We start from the raw sequence: 27,240 nt of genomic DNA on the forward strand, positions 1-27,240 counted from the left end.
CAGAATCTTTTCCAAAAGATGAAACATTTTAGATTACACTGAACAGCAGATATTCACTAGACAGTGGTTTTTTTAAAAGAAAACAACAAGAAAGAGGGCTTACCTATTGAGACAGGAATTGCTTTCAAATGCAAATGCCACATATGTAGTAATGAACGGGTTTGTGTATATTCTATCACTATTAAGTAGAATTTTTCAGAGAATCCATTCTGCTGGTTTCCTGGTGAAATTGAGAACAGGAAGATCTTAGGGGTTATTCACCTGAAAGCAAAACTAAATTATCTTGGCTAGCAAATAATCAGATTAAGCTAACATGAATACTGAAATGCAATGATCTGACTGCATCTAACTCTTACATTAGCCTTCTCAGTTTTTTACCACAACCAACAAACACTACAATCACAGGTAGTGATTCTTACTCATGTAAGAACTGCTAGTGTTTTCTTTCAGAGATGACAACACATTTGGCTGACTTTGCTATGTTTAAAGTCAAATCCCAGAATGTATTATCAAGTATAGTATAGTCTAGAAGAGAGAAAGATATCATGCTTCTTCCTAAGAATTCACTTGCCATAGTTTTACACAAAAAGAAGATATGAGTTGTACCATCAACAGGCACCCAATTCTGGAGAGTTCACCCAGGTATTCCCTTTCTTTCATATAAAAGTCAACCCATTAGGACCAAAAAGGAATAGTTAATTTAGGGAGTCTTTTTCCTCTATGATTCCTCTGACCCTCTAGGTGTGTGTATACATAAAACATTACCAAGAATAGGCTGTATTTGCCCTGTGCTTTTAACATTGCAGTGGTTATGATACCATAGAAAACCGTAAATGAATTTGTTCTTTTTAAAAACAATATGAGGCAACTACCTCATTATTAAAGAGGAAATATGAAAGCACTAGAAAATAATTTCAAATTAGAATGCATGCAAATGATACGGTTCTAATTTTAACAGTTTTTCAAAGGGTCCATTTAGCCCAATTCCTTACATGGATGGCATGCAGCAATCTGTTACCAACTTTCAGAACACATACAGATGTATACAGTTGCCTAAGACCAAGCAACTCCCTATTTGTTCTGAAATTATTTCTGTGTGTCATACTCAAGATGTAAACATATGATTATGCTGCAGAGTAACACTTTTTATGTTTTCTATTTTGTTTCTTATTTTCAACATCTCAGTTGCATTTTTCTAACTCCAATAAGGGCTGGGATTATCTTCACTACCCCAAAACTCTTCCTCAGTTAAAAACAACCAGTTCCAGAACCAAATAATCACTATGTATATTCAGTTCATTTAGTATTTCCCTGGGTTCCTTTGACACTTTCCCACCACTCTGCTTCCTTTCATTCAGGACTCTCATCTAGTACTGCAGATGACCTGGTATCACAAACTTTACTCCAACCCCTTTTTCCTCGCACATTATTTCATTGGGACAGAACAATGCAATGCCTATATATCCAAATAACTGAGGCACTCCACCAAGGAAAGCCAATCATTTTTTCCAGAGCAGTCCAAGGATCTAGAAATCCACACACTATTCACAGTATTGCAGTGAGGAGGAATTGTTTGGCTTGCCATTTGTTGTGCCATGCAAGGCCTGAGGAGCAATATTTAGCTGATGTAAAAGAACAGCATCCACCATGACAGGATACAGTAAGCTTTGTCTGTGTTCATACCCTATAAGCACAGGCTTCACATCTAAAACCCTTGCCCCCTTCATGTTAAGGGACTGCCTAACACAGGACATTATGGGTGTGTTGTGATTTAAACTACTTGATCCAAAATCTGGTTGCAAACAACTCAAAGGAAGTGAAACACCCTTGAGCTTCACTAGTTACATTCTTCTGAAGACTTCAAATTAAGGTATTTGACATTAAAATGATAAAAGCCAAGCCATTAAACAAGTTTTTCCTTCTTTAGAATGAAAAATAAAACACTGTCTTCCATGTTCTATGGAAAAAAAAAAATTCTTTACCTGAGTCTGATAACCTGTTCTTCTCTGAAGGCATTTCCTTCTCCTGGTTATTTAAAATAAAGTCTTCTTGAAAAACATGGAATAACTGTGTTTTCCGGCCATGCTAAGGAAGTAAAAATACACAAGAAGTGAACATCCTGGTGTATACTTTTCAATAGTACTCCCTAACACAGGAGCTTTTAACTTGGTAAATTAAACACATCAACAGAAGACTCCTCATGAAAATGCACTTTCATTACTCACATTCTTTTCATTTACAGCTACTGTTGAAAACAAGTACAAGAATATGTCAAAAATAGTCCAAGTACCCCAAATTTACCTAAGGGAGAGCTACAGGTATTGCTTTTATTATTAATGCCTTTTAAAAAGCTAATTATGACACAAGATGAGTATAGCAGAAGATCTTACAAGCTCTGTGATGGCATCCAGTTCAATGATACATCCCGGGCGAGCTGTAGATTGCTGACTTATGATGTTAAAAACTTCTCCAACATATTTCTGTTTGAAAAGAATCAGGGGGGTGGTCTTGTTAACTTTTTATGCATTTCTGTGGCACAACCTGCTGGATAGGTGCAACATCACTGTGCAAATGCTAACTAAAGCATAAAATATACACTAGTTGTGATTCAGTAAGAACAGAGGTAACATTCCCTGTTTTATGAAGAGCACATTTGGTTTTGACGGCTGAAAGACGACAAGAATATCTGGAAAGCCTCACGTACAGCAATTTAATTTCCTTTCCCCAAGAGCTGAATTGTTGTCTCAGCTTTTCCTCAGGATAGCAATGCACCCACACAGTTATGATTCCTTGTGGTGTAAGTACTGCACAGTTATTTCCCCATCAAACCATATGCAGAATTTGAGATTAAATGAAATACAGTATAGCTAAAAAGCTTTACCTTATCTGTTTTTACAAGCAAAATAATCTGTGAAATCCTCAGCAACCAGTTTAGTTAGTCACCAAGTCTGAGCCTAGTGCAACTGAATGAAGTCATAACATGCAAAAACTTGAGATGGCTTTTCACTTACAGAAATTTCTGGGTTGGAGAGCTCACACAAAAGTTTCTTAGCATCTATTACAGCTTGATATAATCTTAAATGCTGTCCGTCACTAGCCACGAAGCAGGCACTTGGAGAATTACAGTATGCACCTGAAAAGCAGGAAGAAAGTGCTCAAATATTCAAACATCATCAAACATTCAAACATCATCCTTTTTTATTTTTTGACAACAGGCATTTTCGAAGTCATGACAAAAAATTATACAGCATAAAAGGAAATCCTCTTCTATTCACAAGCAAGGATTACAAAGTTTAAAGCTGTGCTTAGCAACCAAATCAAAGTATATGAAAACAAGAATTCCATTTGAAAACTAGAGCTAAATCTCCCACATTTAAATCTTCAGCATGCTATGAAGTATGCACTAGAACCCAAGAACTTTACTGCATAAACTTCTAAAATATCAAATACATAAAAGAGTAGAACACAGAAACCTTTCACAGAGGAATAAAGAATTTCCAAGTATCAGCAGCTTGAAAATTTGTGAGATTTGTGAAATAAAATGTTAATGCTTAACATTTTTCCAGTACATTCAAGTATACCTGCATTACCTATTCAAGTGAATTATTAGGTTATATTCAATTTATTCTAGAATACATCACAAATCAGAAAATAAAACTCACCAAGGCAATAGCTGGGTATAAGCGTGGGCAGCCATGCAACATTAGAAAAAGCTGAAACATGAAGAGAATTGATCCGAGCAAGTTCAGAAACTCCACCAGAAAAGGACAAAGGCCCAACAGGATCTACTCTCCATAGAATAAGTTCACTGTAAACAGCATTGGGATCCTGGGATGTCACATTTGCATTGCCTCTACTCTGAGGTCTTACTGGTGACTCCTGAGACTTAGAAGACTCATTTGTCTGTATTGCTTTCTCAACATCTGGTGAAATTAGAGCATTGTGATGTGAGGTTGTAAGCAGCAGCGGTAACACTGAGTGGCAAGCCAAGTCGTTAAGATGAAAACGGTGACCACAATATCGGGATTTGTGTGAAATACTGAGTACAGTTGAAAAAGCAGATTCTTCAGCAAAACTCACTAGCCACTGGTTCAGTGACCCATCTGCATGTTTGGAAATCATCATAACATTAGGTGTGAAGATACTTAGTTTTAAGCTGTTGGTAGATTTACTGTGTCCAGAAGAGATAAGCATAGATGAAGATCGTGTAAGGCCAGGAGGCTTTTGTTTGCCTTGTTGAATAGCTAAGTCAACATTTTTGGTACAAGCATACATCACTATACTTCTGCAAAGAGAGTTTGCATCACCTGTGGGAAATGCAACAGGAATTCTTGAGACAAATGACACCTGCAATTTTAAGAAAAAAAGACTAAGTATTAGGGTTCTCATCAAACTTCTCACTGAACACTGATGTAAAATTCAGGAGGAATAAAGTACCTGCACCTGGCGAAACATGCCAGGTTGGTATTCATCCAGCCAGTCCACATGCCACACCAGCAGGGAGCCATCCATAGGATGTATACTGAAGAGCATGTCAGCATTTTTACTCCATTCAGAAAGCAGAACTTCAATTTCATGATCAAAAATAGCAGAGGATAAAGGAGCAAGGCTTGAATATGGAGCAGCTTTCTCATCACCCAGTTCCTTCTTCTCTTGGTTTCCTTTCTGTTCATCTGAATTTTCATCAGCTTCTACAACACACACACACACACATATATATATATATTCAAAACCAGAAGTATAACAAGCAGGCATTGGAGCTAATTTCAAGCCTTTTATAAGCTACCCATATAAGAACTAATTTAAAAGGATGAAGATTACAACCATAAATCCGCTAACACAGAGCTCAGTGTCTAACAAACCAAAACAGTTTGTATTGCACCTTAATTTGAAATATTTTTCGTTTCCTCTACTTTATACAAATTTTTAATAATAAAAACAAATGCATAAATTTTTGTATATTTTTGCATGCATAGACAGAACAAAGGATAATAATCTCCAGGATGTATATATTTAAATTAATTGAGTGCACTATGTTATAGAACAAAGCTATTTAAATTAGCTGTACATTAATATCTAAAAAAAAGTTAATTCTGAAGTTGCTCTTGCTTCCTTAATATTGAAGTAACATTTTCATACACAGGCCTCCAGTCAGGCCTAATTAAATAACACAGTTTTCTGCATATATAACTCAAAATTTCTAGAACAACTACAAAAAGAGAAATCAGAACTTCCAGATGCATTTTTTTTAAAGTCACTCAGATACTTTCAGTGCAAAAGAAGAAAATGCATTGAAATGCCACTGTAATTTCTCTGTATCCTTGCATGTCAAGTTGCCAATCTCTCACTTCCCCCTGGGGGAACATTACAAATTACTTTAAAAACTGAAAGCCATTTCTCTACATGACATATGTCTGCATGACTTTTACCTTCTTCTGATCTGCCATCCATTTGATTAGAATCCTCAGTATTAGTCTCAGGGGAATGATGTTCAAAACTCCTTTTCAGTTGTTGCAAAAACACTTCCATAGATAAGGTAAAATGAAGTTCTTTGTTGTTTAGCCAGTGTACAATAAAAGGTCCACTTTTTTCTTCATTCTCACCAAGACTTAGAGATGTGATAGAAGGCAGTAGAGGAATATCTACCAAAAAAAGATATTGATTGACATTCTTGAGAACTAAGTAAGTTAGGTCAAAAAATAATTTTAGAGAAATGGTTTTCAAGCAGAAATCCCACAATGAAAAAAATAAATCCAAGTGTGCTGCAACTTGTCATTCCCTGCACCAACACCATCTGCTTTGAGACTTGTTCCACACAGAGGTTCTTTAGTATGCTTACATTAGGATAACAGTAGGGTCCTGCAATGTTGATGTAATACTGCACATGCAGCTTAATTTACTTTTTTTTTTTGCTACTACAGCTCAGTATGAACCAAATCATTTAAGCATAGTTCTCCAATATTCAGTTCACAAAGGATGCTGCAGTAGATACAGACTGTAACCAAAGACCATAGGGTTTACACTAGCAAAAATTAGTACAGAGATCACACAATGAATGCCCTCTGGAACACCATCACAAAACCCCAGGAGTTCTGATTCTGATATATTCTGTTAATTCATGTGATGGCATTTGATGTCCCATGTTGCTGTGAAAAATAAAGCAGAAATCAAAAAGTGTGGGACAGAAGCAAGGATCAGACTGCTGCAGAGAAACATAATCTAAATTAATCAAGGCTAAAGAGCAGACAGGTGATTTACTGCAATCTCCTCAAATGTGTGATACAGCAACATGTTAAAATCTCAAACTGCATGTAATTCCCACCTAGAAGTCTCCATGTATAGTCTCTTCTTCTCTCCCTATTTATGCACCATTACTTAAATTCCACATCCTGGGAGACAAAATACTTTTCACTCAAAATCTGTTATTCTTATCAAAATCAGCAATAGATTTGAATTACTAATCATCCAATCCAGCCAAAGAAAACTGTAACTGACAGCACAAAGATAAAAGAAAGAAGCACCACGACAACCAGCAGTACTGCTGTGGGTTGGGGACACAGCAGGGGAACAGGGCAGAAGTAGCACAGGTCATTTAAGAAGTCTATCTACCTGCACAGGCCAATGCCAGTCTCAAAAGTATCATTATACATCTGGAAAGTAAGAGAATCTGAAGGAAAAAAATTTTATTGATGCCCTTTGAAAGAAGTTTGAAGCTACAGTGAGCATGAATAAGGTGAACTAGAGGGATTACTTTTCAGATTAATTATAAATCTGTGTGCTTTTTTAGTATTTATCAAAGTCACTAAATAAATCACTTTTTTCCCAATTTCCATCTAAAACTACGAGCTTCTAAATGATGTTCAGCTCTGGACATTTTTCTTAGTGAATTTCTATTTGCTTAATAAATCACAGTATTTCTTCCCAGAAAACGTCTAAATCTTTGAATTCAGTAACTTTTTCTGTAATTGCCTAGAGACAAGTTTGTCCTAGCAACCACTGCTTATTCCTTTCACAGAATTCCACCCAGGCTGGACAACAGAAGAAATAAAATTATATTATAAAAGTAGATTGCAAGAATTTTTGTTGCATACATGCTATAAGTATATATGAAAGCATTATTCTTCAAAATGTGAAGTGAATGAGAGATAAAGCTGTTCTGGCTTTAGTTTTTATCAGATATTTTTAAATGCCGTAGGATTGGCAAATTTTAAAGTAAGACATCACAAACCAATTTGCTTTAAATCAAATTAAAGGAAATACAATTAGGTTTTTGGACTAAATTTAATTTCAAAAGGGCAAACAAAAAGGTCTACATAAAGAATGTGGTTAGACTGAGGTACTTAAAGACTTGACTGTGAGGGAGAGCATTTATTTCTTCAAATTAAGATTTAAAATGTGAAAGTTACCTCAGAGGTTCTACAATAAAGAACAACCTTCTATCCTCCAATCTACTGACTTAAAAGACAAGTGATCCAAAAGAATTTTTGAACAGATACTAATTGATATAGGTAATGTAAAAAGAATGCAAGATTAGAAAAGTCAAGGACAAGTTTTAAGTATGTAATTTTTCTAATTTTTTTCGAAATTGTTTTTATTGTCATTCTGTTTGTTTCTTGGCATATTTATGCTGCAAAGTCTATCAAAAGCAAAGGTAAAGTTTGCAGAGTTGTGCTGGTGTTGCGTGGTGTCTCACACTGGGCGGTGTTTTGGATTTGTGCTGAGCACAGAGCTGATGACACAGAGACGCGTTTGTTGTTGCTGGGCAGGGCTTGCACAGAACCAAGGACTTTTCTGGTTTTTGTACTGCCACACTGGCAAGGAACTTGGGGCTGCACTGGACACTGGGAGAACACTCAGCCAGGATAGGTGACTGAAACTGATCAAAGGGACACTCCAGACCACATGACACCATGGTCAGTGCTTAAAGTGGGAGGAGGAAGGAAGAAGGTGGAAAGCTTGAAGGGATGGTGTTTGTTATTTCAAGTGACTGTTAGGTTTGACAGGGCTCTGCTCTCCTGGAGATGGCTCAAGATCTCCTTGCCCACAGGAAGCAGCGAAGTCATTCCTTGTGTCTCATTGGTCATGTGTGCAGCTTTTGTTTCCCCTATTTAAGAAAACAAGGTTGAGATAAAACCTATTAACTTGGTTTTATCTCAGTCCAGGAGGTTTCTACTCTTCTGATTGTCTCCCCAGTCCTGCAGGGAGTGAGCAAGCGACTGCCTGGGGCTTGGTTGATGGCTAACCATGGTTAATCATAACATTAGCTATTCTGTATTAAAAAAAAATGCTTTAAAAGCAAGTAAAAAAAAGGTCAAAGATTATGTGCTACCTACATGAAAAGATTAGCTAGCTCACTGAGCAATCTGAAGAGGAAAAAATATAAGAGGAAATAAACAAATCCCCAAGAAGCTTTCAAGAAAGTTTCCTGTGTGACACTGGGTAATAACAAGCAATGTCTGGAGACTTTTCCCATGGAAATATGATAGCACTGATGGTACTGCACAAAGCTGTAAAAAGTCTCCTTCTGGTAGGCTGGATGTGATTCTAGTCCTGTCTGTTAAAATATGAACCAATGAGCTGCCACTCAAAATGCTGAACTATAATCAAGGTGAAAGTGTTTAGAGCTTTCCTTAGCAAAGCAGTGTTAATAGAAATCACTTGTTCTTTCCAATCATACCAGACTGTATAGCTAGAAACATGAACACATCATAAATGCTCTTAGCTGAAAACTAACTTTTGCTCTTAACTTTCAAACAAGTTAAGTAGGAACAGAAAAACAATACTATAAAAGAGAGTTTAACTAAAAGAGAGTTTAAGAAAAGAATTACATAGTATGTTTGTTCATTAAGTCCAGACAGAGAAAACCACACCAGAACCTTCATGAAGGTCATTGCATATTGCATCTCTAGTCAGTTTTTCAATGAACAGACACACACTTCATGAAAATGAAATCTTCAGCCATCTCCAGGAGAGCAGGGCCCTGTCACACCTAAAGGTCACTTGGGATAACAAACAGCGTACACAAAGATAATGAAGACAGAAGTATCAGCAGCTATAGGGGAGTTTCCTCAACCCCTTAACAACATGTTGTTCCGGTGCAAGGCAATATCAAAGTTTATGGAATATAAGGGCGAAGGCATGTTTTGTTTGGTTCAGAGACAGAAGGACATGAATGTGTGGTTATTTCAACAGTTAAGAAGCATACACATTTTTTATTTTATCAGTATGTTCCCAGTATCATACACAATTCACAGTAAATTTTAACTCAAGTTACAAATACTTAGCTTTCTCCATTTTAGACACTATCAATCTCACTTAAAAGATGAACAACATAAAAGACAGGATTATTGCACTGGAAATTTATTCATTACTGTAGAGAGTTCTTTCATGCCAAAATGAAACCGACATACTAGCAATTTTGCATGATCATTTAAATACTGAACAAATAGATCTGCTAAGTTTCCAGAGAGAACACATACCCAACAGCAACTGGAGCTCACTTCATAGCAAAGATTACATTTATTACCTGTGGCTGGATTGATACTGGCAGCAATATGGTAGTGGCAAAGGGCATTTGCATGAGGAGGAATGTTCCTGTGAGCTTCATGAGGATCTTGCTGATGCAGAGCACATCCAGTATGTGCTACAACAGTACCTGACCTCCTCCTTCCTCGTCGGAAGTGCCTCAGGTTTAACTGCATGAAAAATAAAGCATAATTTAAAATCCTTTCAAAAGAAAAAAACATACTTAATCTGTAAATGGTTTTCTAGGCACTAATGAATTATATTTTTCAGCTTAAAAGCTAACTTAAAGAATCAGTGGAGTTTCTTGCAAACTTGTGTTGAGTCTGCAGTAAAGAGAAACCAGTGCCTTTGGATTTATTTATGAAGGCCCATAAAATACCTTCATGTAGTAACTACTTCATACTTCAGTGTGCAGACAATATTCATACAGTTTTTGTACTTTCACAGAAAATACTCTTGTGTTTCATAAACACACACCATGCTTATTCAAGATTCTGAGCAAAGCAACAATACTGAGTAGTCTCATTTAATGAAAAACAGAATCTGTACTTTGGATCTAATTAGATCAGCACTTCAACACCCCACAAAAGGCCACAAGTTTCAAGATCCTCCTCTTTTATACAAATACTTGTTTCCAAGGGAAAGAATAATATTTAGTTTTTAAGACTGACTTACACATTTCAAGCCTTTTGTGCTGTAAACACCTATGTAAGCACCCAAACGTACACAGAGGTACGCAACTTGTATTAAAGATGGTATTACACTCTTGGCATTCCTTTTCACTTGCTGTGCTTTCTATCCTTACACAGCATGCTCATGTCAAACAGTCTTCTCTCAATTATCACATAATTGCTGTACCTGATTTCTAATGTTGCCTCTTATTTTTCACACGAACACAGAAATTTCTCCAGCTTCCTTTTTCCTCCTCTCTTTGACTATTTTCTTTTCTCTGTTGTGCCTTTTAGCCTGCCATTTTCAGGTATGCTGCACTATTTTTCAGATATAGCACGCACTACGAGCATGCTAAATACATCATTCTATTAATATAAAAGCACAATGCCCATATGTGCTCTACATACCTTTGAAGCAGACCATTAATGCTACACTTTCTTCCTTATTCACACTGGTTAGAAAACACTATCTGGTAAGAATCACTTGCCTTAATGCTTATGAGCAGTCTGCTCTGAGGACTACTGCAGAAAGGCTATTTTTCTTCCTTCCATATTACTGTTTTTACACTTGCAGAAGTCAGAGAGACCATCCCACAACTTTGAAGTAACAAATGAGCCCCTACCAAACATCTTAAGGCAGCAACCCTGGGTTTCACATAACCTATATATAATGTGTGCTCCATACTGCTCCTAGCCCTTTGAACTAAATACTGCAAAGCATTCTTTCTTCAGTCACCAGACAAAAATAGACAGTTGTGACTTTGGAACAGTGTGTCTTCAATGTGAGAAGCTCAGCAAAAGAGTTGTCAGCTTAGCCTGCCCAAGGAAGACTTCAAGGAAATTCACCCTTTTATAACATTTTATGCATATCTCTGATATAAAAGTATAAAAGATTTCAGCTTGCGATACATGTTTGAGATACAAATTACCAACTTGTCTAAAATCACAACTTTTTATATGTGTTTATTCTCACTGTTCAATTTCAATTCTTACCTCCAATGCACTCTGCACTTTTTCTTTACTTGAAGTATTTCTCTTGAAGTTATTTGTGAAGTTCACTGCTTCACTCCAATTGCTGTATCCTCCCCCGTACAACAGACTGTCATTGGGTAACAAAGTCTCTGCCCAGAGACGACAAACATTATCCTTACAGCAAGTCAGGAGTACATTGCAGACAGCACCACTAATGAAAGAAAATTTAAGGAGTGAAGAAGGTGCTAACTATTACACAGCATCAAAATAAACCAACATTTCCAAACAGTTTTCCACTACCAGCCTTTGGAATTGCACTAACTTACAGATACTGGCACAAGAAAAACTCATCAATACATTGTTATGAAAATGAATGATGTAGGAAAGGCCTTCCGCTCTGTTCAAGCATCTGACTATAAATCACCTCAAACGTCATCACATAATAGAGCAACAGCAAATTGTGGATTTTAATTTAAAGAAAACTTCATATCTAGAATAGCAAAATGTAAAATTTTTATCTTTTAAAGTCATTCACATAAAAAGCTAATAATATATTCTGGATATCTGATTGTAATTCCAGATCTTACTATTATCTACCAATTACAAAACAATATATATCCAAAAGACAGAAACTCAGATAATACCAGGGAAACGACAATTTAAATCTATGAGTTTTTAATCTTAGTTACTATTTTTCCAAGTCTAACTTGCGTTAAATGTATAGCCAAAAAATCCCATTACCTTAAACCAGACAGTGGAAAAAACTACACAGATCATCAGGTTTCCAGGTCATATAAGGTCACTATTTAGCTCTACATGATGATCTAAAGCTATGACTAGACTGTCCAGCAGCAAACTCCCTGAGGAAGCACAGAGCAGGTGGATTTTCAAAAGTGACACACAGAGTTAGTATATATTTAAGAAGAGTCTTAAAGACTGGTATAATGAACAACATAAACTTGCTCAACACAAAGGTATGCAAATGTTTCCTACTTGGAATAACATGGCAAAAAGATGGTTGCAGGCCACAAAACTGCTAACACTACTTCAGTTTAAGATTTAAAGTCCTGGTGGAAAACTAGGCATAGGTCATTTTGGAATCATCTTAACACAACCCTAACCCCTCAAACTGAAGGCACCAGTTCCAAATGAATACTTGAATCCAATTTCCAGATACTATTTCTGACAGAGATCCAGCTTTGTAGTAGGCAGAGAAACAAATAAAAAGACACAAAAATATCTGAATGTTTGTAAAAGAGGACTTCAAGTCACAGAACTTTTGCTCTGATTCCATCAGGATAGAACAAGTCAGGATTAAATGCATGAACGGTCACTTAGTGCAATCAAAAAAAAATGCAAAGAGACATGACTTTTCAAGAGCTGATTTTGTATTTAGTTCAATGCCTAAGTCAGTCTCTGAGACTTCTACCTTTTCAATTCTTTCCCAGGTAAGAGGATACTTGCCTTCCTCTCAAGAGCAAAAACAGTATAAAAGGTGTGCACACTCAATAACTGAAGTAAAACATAATTGTTATTGAAGTCGGAGGGAGAAGACCCACCTTGCATTGATCAGCATCGACTCCGATTTATTAATCAATCAGGCACTTTTTATAACGGTGTTAATCAAGTTCATGCATATTGCAAAATCTGAGCTCACAATAGGTCAGTGATAGCATACCAACCCCTCCTTATGTTTCCAATACCATGATTTGGGTTCTCAAAATTATTCTTGCTTTCCCAAAACAGCCAAAGATAGAACATCCACTTGTTATGAGAAAGCTGCCTGAGAACTCTGATGTGCAAGGCTCTCAAGGCCTTCATGCTTGTCACTTTTACCTGTAATTAAAAATAACCTGAGAACCTCTGCTGTTTACAGAAGCAGGCTGTGAGAATTTGTCCCCCACAGCTGCCTTCCAAGCCATCTCTGAAAAAATCTCCAACAAATTGTGTAGCAGTTGATTGTAGAGAGAGGCAGACTGTAGAGTTTGGGGGTTTTTTTGGCAATTTATGAACTAGTTATTAGAACTACTGACCGTGGCATGAATTTACTGGTCTTTCTCCATGAAAATGCATTTACTGATCGAGGATGAGCCAAATAAACAAATGAAAAATCAAGCTCTTTTGCTTGGTTTTCTGGACTGGCACCAGGTGGTGATACGGCTGACCGCCAGCTCTCTGCATTGTACCATACTTTCACAAGACAGTCATCCTGTGGGAAGACAAAAAAGGACAGTAAATAACATTACCTTGCTTAAGAATATGATGCACTTTTAGTACTTTTGAGTACATCTCCTGAGGTTTCATTTTTCTTTAAAGTAAAATGTTTTTCTTATCTGAGAGGAACAGCTCCATAAATGGAACTTCAACATGTGATCTTAAAGAAAAGACAGGAGCAGAGCTTCCATTTAACTCTTGCCATTACTAACTTGGATTTCATATATAAGTCCTTCTGATTAACTGCCAATTTTTAATCACAAAACCACAACTTGCACTAGCCTGAGATGGTATTCAAATGTTAATACAACTAATTCTACCTTGTCAGAAAACCACCCCAACTCCCTACATAAATTTAACTGGAAACGGGAAAAAAGGTCATAGATGATATCTCAAAAAACAAGCTCAGTACTGGTCAGACTGTTTTCAGACATACACACGAACTGATTGTGCCTTCAAGGACTAGATAAATTAATCTGGACCCAGATTCACAACTTGTTGATCAACTGTTAAATGTGAATGGTACTAAAATATTGAAATAACCTGGGTATGCATAACATGACCCTACTAGGGGGGACGATAGGTTGGTGTTGCTGACCAGCATTGTCCCTCACAAAGTTAAGTAAAGGAGTAAGACATAGAAAGAAAGGTGTGCTTTAAAGTTCTCCAGGCATGTAGCTAACTTAAGCATTTATGGTAAAAAATATGTTATTAATTTTCCTACTTACTAATTTTCTTACCTATTCAGTAATTCCCTTTGAAGGAATTTATAAACTAAAATAACAGGACATAAAATATTGGAGTCAAAAACTCTGCAATAATATAGCCTTATATAAGCTATTTGCAGATTAATTCCTTTTTCCACCATTCCATCAAATTATAACATTAGAAACCATTAAACCATTAACATTTGACTTGTAAAATAAACTTTAACTCCTACCCATCAAAAGAAGTGGAATACACATACATATATATTGTTGACAATAACAAAACACTACCTTTTTACATAAAACATATACCCAAAGAATTTTATTTAGCTGCAAAGCGGCTGGAATGGCTCTCCTTTCTATGACAGTAAAGGGCATCACAGAACATATAGCAAGAAATACAACATTCAAATAAGCACAAAAAGAATGGAGCATGAGAATTTACTGCTTTGTTTTTATACAGATAATAATCTAGCATGAAGAAAGCCAGTATTTCACTTTGTGTGTTGAAAGCTTGTTAACTGGAGCATAGTTTCCCTAGAAAAGGAAATCTAGGCAATTTTTACAAATTTGTTACACCTTTATCTATTCTATAAAGATAGCAAATGTCTGAAAAGTTAGTCTTCTAACCAAGCATGCTGACCTGAAATGGCACACTTTAAAGGAAAAAAGCCACATACAACTAATAAAGATGTGCATTACTCATCTGTTTCTGATGCACATAACTGAACCACAAAAATATGCATGACAACTACCTTTCAAAAGCAAGATTTATTTGCAGACTGAATCACCATCAACTCTTCATTTTTTAAGCATGTATTAGGGGATACTATGACTCAAACAGCCAAGTTCCACATTATTACTAAATCAAACACTTATTACATGTACACATAATTTTTCACTCATGCATCCAAGACAGAGTAAAGCAAATTGCAAAACTGTCTTTTATTCTTCAGCCTGAAACAAGTTCTGTCAGGTTTCTATTGCTCAGGATTCTGAGACTCTTAAACCAGGTTTTCACTAATATCAGCAACTGATATTAACTTTACATACTAGAATGTTGTTTTGTATCTAGCAACTCTGCAGCCTTTAGGTTCTTCAGTAGGTAGCAGAAATTCAATGCAGAATACAACTACTTCTCCCACTCATATTCCTTAACAAGTAATATAAATTCTTGTATGGGTTTGTCACATTTGTTCATTGGATCCTCTACGTGATCTTGATTTTTTTTTTTTCTGCTTTGACTTGTAAGGACATTATTCTCCTACAAAACCTGAACAACGAGTTTTGGAGTACAAATAAAAGATTAGCTTGTTTCAGGAAAACAAAAGACAGACAATTTGCTTTAATATTTTGCTTATTTTGCCAAGGGGTTCTGCTTTTGCTGACAAACTGCTCAGTGTTGAGCACACGGAACCAACTAGTGAGACAGGCCACAAACACTGTCATGAACCATGTGCCAATACACCCATGGAGGGGAATGTGAACCTCTCCTACAGACACAAAAAGGCGTACAGATATGTTAACACAAAAACACATGAAAGAGCTATTTTTGATTTTTTAAAATATTTTTTGGTATTTTGATTATATTTCCTCACTAGCAGGATAGCTAGCAGTGATTTCATCCACAAATTTCCCACATTCCTCAAAACTCTTCTTTTTCTTATGTCTTATAATTTGGTACAAATTAAAAATTAGTATTTTAGAATAGTAAGCACTGAATATTTGGTGTGTGACCTCCCTGCCTAGAACAACCGTTCTACCAAATTCATGTTTACCAAATTGTAAAGACACATAGACAGACTACAAAAAATTATGAAAAACATTTTTTTCATTAAGTCATCTTTTTTTTTTCCAATATGTTTTTGTTGGTTTGCTTTAATGCTTATCTGAATTAGTACAAAGCTCTAAGGAAAAAAATGCTTACCTTTCCAGCAGTAGCAAAAAACTCCCCATCTGGCGAGAATTTCATTAAACAAACTTGAGAAGCAGTTCTATAGAATAAAGACAATTAAAAGGAAAAAAAAAACCTTTAACAACTTTTATCGAATTCTAGACATTCTTTTCCTTGAATGCACAAACTTTTTGAATTCTGAAATACAAGTATGTATTCTGTTGTGTGAAAGTTAAGTTTTAACAAAGTCCAAAAGACTAAGATGTAAACTCCTGTACAACACATGGCTGTAGCGATCCAGAAAATCAAAATATTGTAGCTGACTATCCAATATTCAAAAATATTGTAGCAGAAAAGCAGGTGCCAACAGATTAACCTGCTCTACTTCCACTTCACACAATTATAAGGATCTCAAAATGGTCTCTGTTGTACCGTATTATCTTCCATTTTCTCCTGAATGACAGATTCATTTTTCATATTTCCCAGAATTACAACTCAAGAAAACGAAACAGTGTAAAAGGAATAATGTAGTTTAAAAGTGTCTGAAAGTAGCTTTTATATGAATGGTCACACTGCTATAAGGTGCTACACCAAAATATTCTAAACCTAATTATGTGTTTAACTTTTGGAGCATTTTACTTTAATTGGCTGCACTAATAAATGAGCTTCTTTTACAGGGTTTGAAGCACTCAGTTATTGACTAAGTAATAAAGCTTATTAAAAGCAACAAGAGCATACAAAAATTTAATTGCACACCACACATACAGTGTACATTTTTACCTAGAATTTAATAAACATGTAACATGTTGTTGAGGCCCAACTTTCCAAGGGGATTAAGTTAAATTAAGGCCAATAAAGCAGGGTGCATTTATGTGCAGTAACAAGAGCAAGGCAATTACAAAAGCCCTGTATCAAAGAAGTCCATCCAGGTTTAAGCAAAATTCTCCTTCTGGGGCAAATATGGAAACATTTGGGAATGTTTCCTTCAGGGATTAAAACAGGATATTTGCAGGGGCAAAATAACGTTCTTGCAGACTTCTCTACAAGAAAAACCTATTCTAAATCTAATTGCACTACAAATGCCAGAAGACATACAGGCATAAAAGGTATACAAAAAAAGCAAGTTCTGTTAACCCTTTCCAGGACCTACTCATTCAAAGAAGGCAACACTTAGCTATCTCCAACAAAGAGTTTAAAAGAGGAAAACGTGGAGAGCTGAGAAGACTTTTTTATGTCTTTATACATGATAGAAATGCAAAACCTGTTACAGAAGGGACAGAAGAAAAGCACTCTCTATGATCTTGAGTACTGTTACCAGAACCCCAGATCCTAAACCCATACTCAATGGCATTCTGTCTACAGGCTAACTTCTCTTATTAGGCTGAGAGATGAACGCCCAAAGATGTCTCAAAAAATAGAGTAAGTCTTCAACTCCTTGTAATTAGAAAGTTCATCACATGCCAGGAAAAGTCTTTGAGTTGTCATTTGGATGATCTTGGGTTTTTAAACACATTCACTGATAGAAGTTCAAGTAAAGAGAAAAAGGAACAATGAAGGATCATAAAATGGATGTTTTTCTGATATGTCCAGAAAACTACCTATAGAACTACCTACTAGAATTCTAAATGCTTCACAAAGAGTAACCTCAGGTGGGTCTGCTCAGCCTGCTATTTCGGGAAACTTCTTTAGGAGATGGCCATATGGAAGATTGCTCCCACATGAACCATGTACCCACACCACTGTACCAGCGAAGTCTACTTATGGCAGAATGATTTAAATTGTCTTACAAACTTAAGTACTAAACTAAAAGTCTTCCGAATGTACAATATACAAATGCAAATATCAGTATCAACACGAACACAAGAAGAGAATTCAGAGACAGAGAAAAGAGGATGTATCAACCCTGACTGTTCCAAATACCCAGAATAAATCTAAAAAAAGTATGTGCAAAATCAGGGGGTGGATGTTTAAGAAGGAAACAATAATGGAGTACACTGAAAAAAGAAGGAAGTTTTTTTTTAAATCAGTCCTGACAGCAATTACACAGCTTTCACCTTATTCCTGCTACAAAGGAAGAGTGCTTATTGGACAGCTTCAATATTAGCCTACCCTCAATATTTTACTAGTCTTGTTTGTAGCTGAAGAATTGCTCCAAAACCAACTGCAACTGATCTCATAAGAGGAAATAATGTCACATAGTCAAGGGAAATATGATTAAAACTTATCTCACATCAATAATATTTATCAAGTAACAGTATGCAATAGCATTTCACATAACTACACTAAGTATTTCATCTCAAAGTTATGAATCAGTAAAGAAAAGGAAATTACTTGTCTTTAAATGGATTCCTTACTTGCATTGCCAGATACATCTCCACTCTCCAAGTCCAACACCTGCTTTTTCAGTACTGTCATTGTCAGCAGGGTTCTCCAATGGAACATTGGACCAAAGTTGAAGACAATTGGAACCAGTCAGAAGGCGAGTACCTGGAACAAATATTTATCAAAATCTAACAACAAGCAAGTAGCAAACTATAGACTTTTAGAGAGAGAGAGAGAGAGGAAAAAAATTTCTGCAAAGCTGAAACTGCAGAAAAGAAACTGGCAGATATACCTTTTCTAGATTTTTTTTTTGGTAGATTTGAGCACCTAGAGTTCAAACTATGAATTAATCAAATTTTAGTTATTCTCTAAAAGAAATGCCTAGGTCTACTGCAGATATTAGTCCTTCTCAACAAATATTTACCATTTAAGCCACATTTTCTGATCGGCTCAGATAAGAATAATCGAGTCAGACCATACAGATGCATTTAGTATGTTAGTTCTCCGTAATAAGTGACAAAAGGTACATTTCACTCCACTTTGGTATTCTCTATCATGCTAGGACAGGGGAAAACAACTTTACCTTGTCCACAAGGAATGACAAAATTTAAAGTAAAAAAATTAATTGCAGTGTTTCTTTTAATCTGTTCATACCTGTGGGATCCCATGTTAGATTATGTACTATGGCTTCCAGTGAGATTTGAGCAGTCTTCTGCCACTGGTAATGTAACACCTGAAATTTTAAGTATTTACAAACATAAGCATGAAAACTCCTCATTCTCCTCTTTTATAATATAAATAGTACATCTTCACTGCATTCTCTAGATTTTATGAAGATGTTTAACATAAGTTACTGTTTATCTAATAAAAATTTGTTCATTCCGACATTAAAATGAAATAGCTTTTCACTAATGTGGCCATACTTATATGGGGTTTTTAACTTCTCATTTTAAAAGTTTAGCTTGAAAAAAATTAGTATATAAAATCATTACTGGAATTTGAGAATTGTTTTAGGAGGAAGTAAGATTTTATTTTTGCAACAAAGATACCGAGAATTACACAAGTTAAAGGCACCTGGTGCTTGATATCTGTACCATTGTTGAATTAGGAGTTCTGAAAGGTCAAGGTAACAAGTGATATTTCCCCTCCACTTTTTTTTTTTATTCTTTTAATATACAACAGGACAGTCAAGTGTTTTCCACTTTTGCATCACTGCTTCACTCTCTAGAACAAGTTGAGGATTAAGTTTACAAAATATTTATCTTGTCTGTTTCTGTAATAGACCAAAAAGGTTTGATGCTTTGATTTATAAAAGAAAAAGAAAACATTTCTGGAAATAATATTAGGAGCCAATTTCTTTTTTAATTCCAGACATCCTTAAAAGTAGTCATCCTCCACCCCAAAAATATCACACAGAAATAGATGTGAAGTTAAAATATGACAACTCAGTCTTTCAGAAGTTTGGCAAAAGACAGTAAAAAGCAGCTGCAGATAAGGACCTTCACAGAGTATTTGTAGAGCTGGATTTTCTGGGGTTCTTTAGACCCTGAACATTACAGTAAATGGAAGACAGAGACAATCCTACAAAAATGTTGAACAATATGCTGGAAACCATTGTATAAAAGTAAACTGAAAGAATGAAGTAACAGAATATTTCTTCAGCTAAAAAACATTTGAAAGCAAATTGTGGGTGGTGAGTGCTTGTCCTGCTGCTTACAGTTACTACTCCAACTCTGAAGTTCCAAATTAAGTGTACTCTTTACCAGTATAGAAAACCATTCAGGATGGACTGGAAAATGGGGTGGATGGGCCAAAAACAAGAGAAGTACATCCAAAATTTTCATAGGAGCGTGAGAATGCACATCTTACAGTAACTTTATTCCACTGCTTTGCAGTGATGTAAATTATTATGTAGCAGTTAATTTCCAGCTCATTAATTAATGTATAATATACCACAATATATATACCACAAGTTTACATGTACGTTGAGGATCTTATGACTGAGTTGGTTAGTATAAAGAGAAGAATCCACTAGATGGTCATATGAATAATTTGTTAATACAAATGGTGACCAAGCCCCTGAAGAGGGAGACATAAGCTCCTTGAGCAATTGCTGTCAAAGCTCTTATATCAACAAACTGTCTTCAATTAGAATCTAATGCTTCTAATTATAGCCATTTGCCTCCTCATGTAAGAAACATGGTTAAGTAATTTGCCCTAAATCATATTATTATTCAGAAATTAAGATTTTCGATGCTAATCACTAAACCACTGTCACCAAAAGCCCCAAAAGAATAAATATTTTTCTTATTGAACCATTTTAACACTGAAGTATAATCATTCTAAAAAAGCCACAGATTTCTGAAACTATTGCAATTTGGCCAAGTGCATGTAATTTCAAAAGCAAAAGATAGAGTAAGAACTGCAAAACACACCAAAACATAAAGGCTACACAGGCTGGTTCAAAAAGAAACTTCTATTTTAATGCCTACACTCATGGCAGAATGGGGCTGTGTATGTGTTTTTGGATTCTGGTGTATTTTGGTTATGAACTGCACGGTTACATAAGCAAGTAATATGAAGCATTAGAGTAAAGCCTATCTTGCTCAAAACTATTTCAAATTACAGGCCTCTGTCCTTATCTCACCCTTTTCACTTCCCAAGGACCACCTTTATGTCTCAACTTTATTCTAGCATTAAAAGAAGACATATAAAAAGCTCCAGCTTTAAAGCAAACTTTACTTTAAAGTAAAATCTATTAGGCTCTGTAACTGCTCAAATAAATTAAGGACTGATGAAATACTTACATTATGATGACTGCTGTTCTGCTTCAAGATGCTAAATGGCTCAAAGATACAAATCACCTTTCCGTAAGAAGCTGCAATCTAAAGTAATATACATTTATATGTAAATAAACACATATAAAAGAAACAAGCTGAACAAATAAAAACAAGATGCAAATGGTTGATTTAACTTTTAACCCTGCTTGTAGATAAATTTGAAGCTCACATCCATATTTCCTTTTGAAAACAGAAAATTACATTTACCAAAAATCTCTAACCTAGTGTTGTCAATAATAACAATACAATCCTCCATTTACTCATTAATCACAGTAAACTACTGAGAGTATAGTTGGACAACTTTTTAAAATCAGATTATTAGCAGTATTCTCCCCATATTAAACTATATTAAACTATGTAAACACTCAAAACAATCTGCAGAGTTCCAACTCTCAGACATGGAACCAGTACTCAATCAGAGCACTTTTGTGTACTTCCCTAGCATTAGAACAGGCTACCTTTCAAAAAGTTATTTCAAAAGATCCAAACTATGCCAAGAAAACACCCAATGCAGAAAACTGTAAATAAAACCACTACTAAAGGCTAACGTAAAACAGTCCAAGAAAAGTTGCAATATGGTCAGTTTTAAGTCAGTGTTTGAAAGTCTTCTTTCATCACAGAACATCAACCACCTCAAACTTGCATTAATACAAAATTACTAGCATTTGATCTCAAGGTATCTATATAAAAGCAAGACTAGAAGACTTGCTAAGAAGAGCCAAAGCAAGCAAATGTATGTTAAAGACCTCACACAGAGAGCTTGAGAGAATTATCACATGACAACATGGGCAAAAAGTACTTTGAACTACAGATTTACAAAAATTAAGGAGTCTGCATAAGTCATGAACAACAGACATCCTGCATTCTGAACTGATGGTAGTTAAAAGGAGAACATCTACAGATATGATATACTGCAATAATCTTCTATTTCTGTAAAATTCTGACTTAACATATACACAGTTTTCCTTTAACAATAATAAAGTAATTTAGATTCACTTTATAAAAAATATTTTGATTCCAGCATCAGCCACTAAAGTTTGAAAGGAAACCAAACTAAACTGTCATACCTAAGATCTATACAAACTCAAGAGATTCATACAGGTCCTAAAATCCACAGATTCATAGCTTTAAGAGAAACCCTCTACATTAGAAGAACAGATAGTTAAATAAATTTCCATCCTACCAACATCAGCCTGACCCAAAAATGCCAAGAATAATTTTGTCACATTTGCAAGGAAGAAGTTTCTTCAGGCATTTTGCATTCGCAGACTAATATCTGCCCTCTCTAATTCTCTTTAACTACCTCACTTACTGTTGCATTCTCTAATAATTGAATTCCATACCCAAAAGCAAAAATTTATATAAACTCATATTGATTAGATTTTCTTCCTTTGTTCCTTTTCTCCAAACGTGGACATTTTTTCCATATGTCAACTATTTTATTGTTCAGTGGTTTTTAAAGATAAGATTAGAATTCCAAAATGCTCAACTTGTAGTGTCCAGAGCAACTGCTGCTCCCAAAACTTTCCACTAGTTTCCACAGCCACTTACCCTGCATCTTCACTGAGCTGCACTCCACCAAAAAGAATAGTGGTGGGATTGAGAGCACTTTCAGCAAGTTCCCTGACAACACCAGGATGTGTGGAGCAGGCCACAGGCTGGAGGGAAGGGATGCCAGCCAGAGGGACCCTGGCAGGAAGAGAGGGGTGTCCTGGGGTGACGTTATGATGCTTGTATCCCCATTCACCTGTTCTGTACCTTTAAGACCAGCTCTGAAGAGTGGAAGTTTTGTTTGGGTTTCTCTTATCAGGGACACAGAGACAAGCGGTATATAGGGCTGTTTTTCACTTCTGGCTTGCTTGCTGCTTTTGCTTGCTCTCTTTTTCTGCTCTTGCTTCTGCTCTGCTTTAGCCTCTGCTTATTTGCTAAACAGTCCATATTCCTTCCTGGACTGTTTCTCCTTTCCTGTTCCTGTGACCATCTCGAACCTGCTCCGGACTGGGACCCGGGAACACCGAAGGTTCGGCTGCAGCGGCTGGCCCAGTGCCAGGAGGGACTGAGAACAGAGCAACCACCCCCCAAAAGAGACTTTCTGATTTTGTCATCTTTCTCAAAGCGGTGTCATCGGGTATTGTTCATTTTGTGTGCTGGGGGGTGCGGGGCCAGTCAAATAAACAGGTTCTTTCCACCTCTCTCCGAGGAATTTTTCCCGAACCGTTGGGGGGAGGGGCCGTGTGGGTTTTGCTTTCTGGAGGAGCCCTCCTTTGCAGATTCTTTAACAAATTTGCCCTAATCCAGGACAAGGGGCAAGCATGTGAACTCCTACTTCAAAAAGTCCAAGGGCAAGGTCCTGCACCTGGTCAGTCAGAATCAGCACAGACTAGGGAAACTGACAGACTGAGAGCAACCCTGTGGACATGAATTTGGGGATACTGGTGGACAAAAAATCTGTACGTGAGCTGGCAGTATCCCAGAAAGCCAACCAGGTCCTTGACTGCTCCAAAAGAAGGGTTGGCCAGTAGGGTGAAGGGGATGATTTCCCTACCCTAGTGAGACATCAACAGGAGTATCACATCCAGTTTCTGCCCAGCGTCAGGCAGAAATGGACATGCTGGGTTGAAAGAAGGGACACAAAAATGGTCAGAGAGTTGGAGTATTTCTCCTATGAAGACACACTGAGAGCACTGGAACTGTATGTTTTGACAAACCAAAGTGGAATTTGTGTGTCAGTACTGATGGAAGAATGCCTAAGAAGAAATTCTACCCTTTTAAGAACGACCTGAAAATTCATTGATCAGTCTGGTCAATAAGCAAATTCCTAGCCATCCACTGCTTAGTACTACAGCATTTTAGAAATACAGCCAGCTTCCTTACAGCAAACCAATTGCAATACAATTGTACAGCAATATGATACCAACTTGCAGACTCTCAATGACCTCACAGGTCTACTTAAGAAATGAAAAATCTCTAAAGCTTAGTAAGCCTTACAGTGTGGTACATTCATGCGTGCCCATTTACAATTCAAGGACAATTTCTCATTTAAACGTATACAGAATTGGTATCATGCAATCCAGATAACCTTGCAAATTTAGAGAAATAATGCTCAGTGAACTAAAAAAAACCCCTTTAGTTAACAGCATCCAACAGAGAGACTCAGGTAGACTACGGCTATGAAGAAGAAAAGAAAAACATTTCCTCATTTTCATTTGTGTTCCTTCACTAGCACTGCAAGAGCTTATCACTCAAATGCTAAAAAGCAGGAACAGGGTGTGGCTGGGGTTTCATCAGCAGTGTTCACAACAAAACTGGTTTCCATCAGACGTCTTGTCTCAAGATGGACACCAGAACATAACCAAAGCTCTCAGATTCAGCTCATAAGGCTTGTAGAAAGCTGACATTATCTGCTCACAAGGACAAGCTTAAAGAAACAACAGAGGTAGAAAACCTCTCTTATATGAACAAATAGTTATTCAAAGTTCCCACTAAACTGGCCGACAGTTTAATCCCTGAGACATCCCAATGGAGTGATACAGAACTGTGACATCCCAGTGAGCAGTTACCTGGTTATCTCTTTTTCACTCTGACAGGAAAATTAAAAAAAAGCTCCCTTAAAAGAAATTAAAACCCAGTGTTGTCTAAAATGCAACGCTGTGATGCAGACCTAGCTACAAAAAAAACAAAAGCTAGGAATTCAAGAAAGCAAACCCCATCCAAGAGAGGCTTTATGAATTGGTTGAAACAGATGTCATTTTTCTGGATGATCTGAAAGTGATTTTTGTGGAAGCATTCATCTCCTGCCAGCCACTAACATGTCAAAGAATGTCAATGACATGCCCAGTAGTGCAAAGCCATAGTGAATAAATTACTTTTGCTTCCAACTTAGTAATCTCTTAGTCAAATTCTTGCCCTGAATCCAGAACCTCCTGTGCAGTCCTACCTATCTTCTACAACCATCTGTGGTACTATTTATAATTACTGTGCTGCTTACAAGGAAAGACAGAAAGCAACCAGTCATTTTACTATTCATTGTAGTATATTTCCCCTCACTTGCAAGTATACACATTCCTAAGAAGGTGCTTAATATGACATTGCTGGAACATTTTTAGAAACACTGCTCTACGTACCTTCCCCTGTTGCATTGAACAGTCCACACATCCCACTAGAATGTTTCCATGTTTTGCTCCAGGGATTATCTGTAATCGTTCGAAGTCAGTCCCCAGTACCACAATATCACATCCTGATGCATATGCCTACAGTATAGATAAAAAAAAATTAAAAACACCCAAAGAAAACAAAAAAAAAACACTCCAAAATAATGCAAAGTTTTATCTACTTGCAGCATATTAGTGAAATATGAAACACTATAGTCCATGTATACTATCCAAGTAAAACACTACATAGTCAGAAGAGGTCTTTGCAGAGAAAAAACAGATGTCTGCAATTTAAACCCAAGCAACAGAAGCAGCAAATTTCTCTTTCTCCATGCTTACAAGTTCATCATAAGACTTGCATAACAAGCAAACAGTGGTTTGTGATTAAAAAAAAAAACAAAAAAATTTGGACGTACAAAAACACCTAAAAGAAATGTAAAAGCATAAAAACCATAGTTCTTGCAAATTAGAAAAAAGTAATATACTTAGATTGGAGAGAGACAGACTTGAGAAGTTTTTCTTTTAATTTTCAAATTTCTGAAAAGGGAGAGTAGAATTGAGGAGCTAAAATTTTACTAAAACATTTGGCAAGGGCTTTGTACAGGCAAAAATCAAAAGACTAACAACATGAAGCTTAGTTATACAGAAGCAAAACTGCCCTCAGACTTGTTGAGTCTCCTGTTATTTGTATGAATTCTATTCTCTCAAGTTTATATTGTCACTGAGTATGTTGCTATATCTAACACATTCACAGAGACAGTTCACTGAGTCTTGCAAATGCTTGAGTCAGAATTTCTTCCTACCTTCTTGGAAGTTTTATTAGGTATTGAGTACAGATAAAAATAGAGGAAAAGATTAAACACCGGAGAAACTTGTGGAAACAACAGTGAGGAGAATCATCTGATTAGCATAAGAAAGGAGCATTCAAGGATTAAATTCTCACAAAAAGGAATGCACACTCATTAAAAAGTTAGTCAGAAAGACAGCAACAAAATTAAGAGCAAAAAGAAGTATTCTGTTAGCAAGAGACTGATAAACGGATCAAAAATACACCATTTTAATTGACTACAAACTTCAAGAGTAGAATAGCATCACAGAAACTGAAGATGGAAGATTTCCATACACTGACAGAAATATCATGCCTTACAATCAACTTCTCTACTAATTTCCAATATATTAAATAAAAACTGTGGACTTTAAAACAAAAGCAGAATAACTGAAAGCTATATATATATACATTTGAAATCTAATGATCATGTTTTCAAGTGTTTTACATGAAAGAGTACTTTTACCAAGACTGGCCTAGACTATCATACCATCACACATCTTAAAATAAATAAATAAAATGAAAAATATTGAGATCTTAGTCCAAAGACATTTTCCCCACAAAGGATTAAGTGATGCTTCAAAGAAGAGTCTTAGCCAGAAGACTGTGTTCACCACTCCCAGCCAATATTCATTTATCACATTGCAACCAGCAGAACACCAGGCACCACCTTATAATTGAAAATGCTGTCTATAATTCTGCAGACTATATATAACCATATACTTATTTATGAACACTTATTACTGGCAGGTTTTTGAGCTCCTTCCTGTCCAGTTCCCCCTTCAGCTTCAAGACATCCAAGCAGTATAATTCTTCTTGTCAAAAGAGCAGCATTTATTACTAATTAGCATACTGAACTACAGGTTCCAAAGCAATCTAAGTGAAAGCTCATTCAAAAGAGGAGATTGGGTAGTAATTCTTGTTCAAATGTTAAAGTAATTATTTTGATATTGTGATGGCATTAACTTCAGACCTGTTCACAAAGGAATGTTTTTTTCTTCAGTTCAAAATAATCTCACCTGGTGACTCACTTGTTAAGTCCACAGATCACTAGAAAAAGCTTCTTTAGAAATACCATACATACATTTCTCAGAATTTAGAGTTCTGTATAGGGGCAA

General features: G+C 36.1%; 1 protein-coding gene across 5 annotated transcripts in view; it reads right to left on the reverse strand.

The window, feature by feature from the left end:
* The window catches only part of DMXL1 (Dmx like 1), a 76,979-nt gene that overhangs the window by 41,959 nt on the left and 7,780 nt on the right, over positions 1 to 27,240 (reverse strand). For 4 of the 5 annotated variants that reach the window (XM_026794424.2, XM_014268105.3, XM_014268104.3 and 1 more), the window contains exons 2-16: positions 25,270 to 25,395; positions 21,113 to 21,190; positions 18,960 to 19,038; positions 18,338 to 18,470; positions 16,017 to 16,083; positions 13,202 to 13,377; positions 11,190 to 11,379; positions 9,527 to 9,695; positions 5,430 to 5,642; positions 4,438 to 4,691; positions 3,663 to 4,347; positions 3,012 to 3,133; positions 2,391 to 2,480; positions 1,983 to 2,085; positions 104 to 220 (exon numbers count right to left, since the gene is read on the reverse strand). In XM_026794424.2, the coding sequence (XP_026650225.2) occupies positions 104 to 220; positions 1,983 to 2,085; positions 2,391 to 2,480; positions 3,012 to 3,133; positions 3,663 to 4,347; positions 4,438 to 4,691; positions 5,430 to 5,642; positions 9,527 to 9,695; positions 11,190 to 11,379; positions 13,202 to 13,377; positions 16,017 to 16,083; positions 18,338 to 18,470; positions 18,960 to 19,038; positions 21,113 to 21,190; positions 25,270 to 25,395 (2,602 nt within the window). Of the gene's footprint in view, positions 1 to 103; positions 221 to 1,982; positions 2,086 to 2,390; positions 2,481 to 3,011; positions 3,134 to 3,662; positions 4,348 to 4,437; positions 4,692 to 5,429; positions 5,643 to 9,526; positions 9,696 to 11,189; positions 11,380 to 13,201; positions 13,378 to 16,016; positions 16,084 to 18,337; positions 18,471 to 18,959; positions 19,039 to 21,112; positions 21,191 to 25,269; positions 25,396 to 27,240 lie in introns of those variants that run through there. The other variant, XM_026794425.2, reaches the window with a different exon arrangement.

Source organism: Zonotrichia albicollis, chromosome Z (assembly GCF_047830755.1).
Source record: "Zonotrichia albicollis isolate bZonAlb1 chromosome Z, bZonAlb1.hap1, whole genome shotgun sequence".
NCBI classification, from domain to species: Eukaryota; Metazoa; Chordata; class Aves; order Passeriformes; family Passerellidae; genus Zonotrichia; species Zonotrichia albicollis.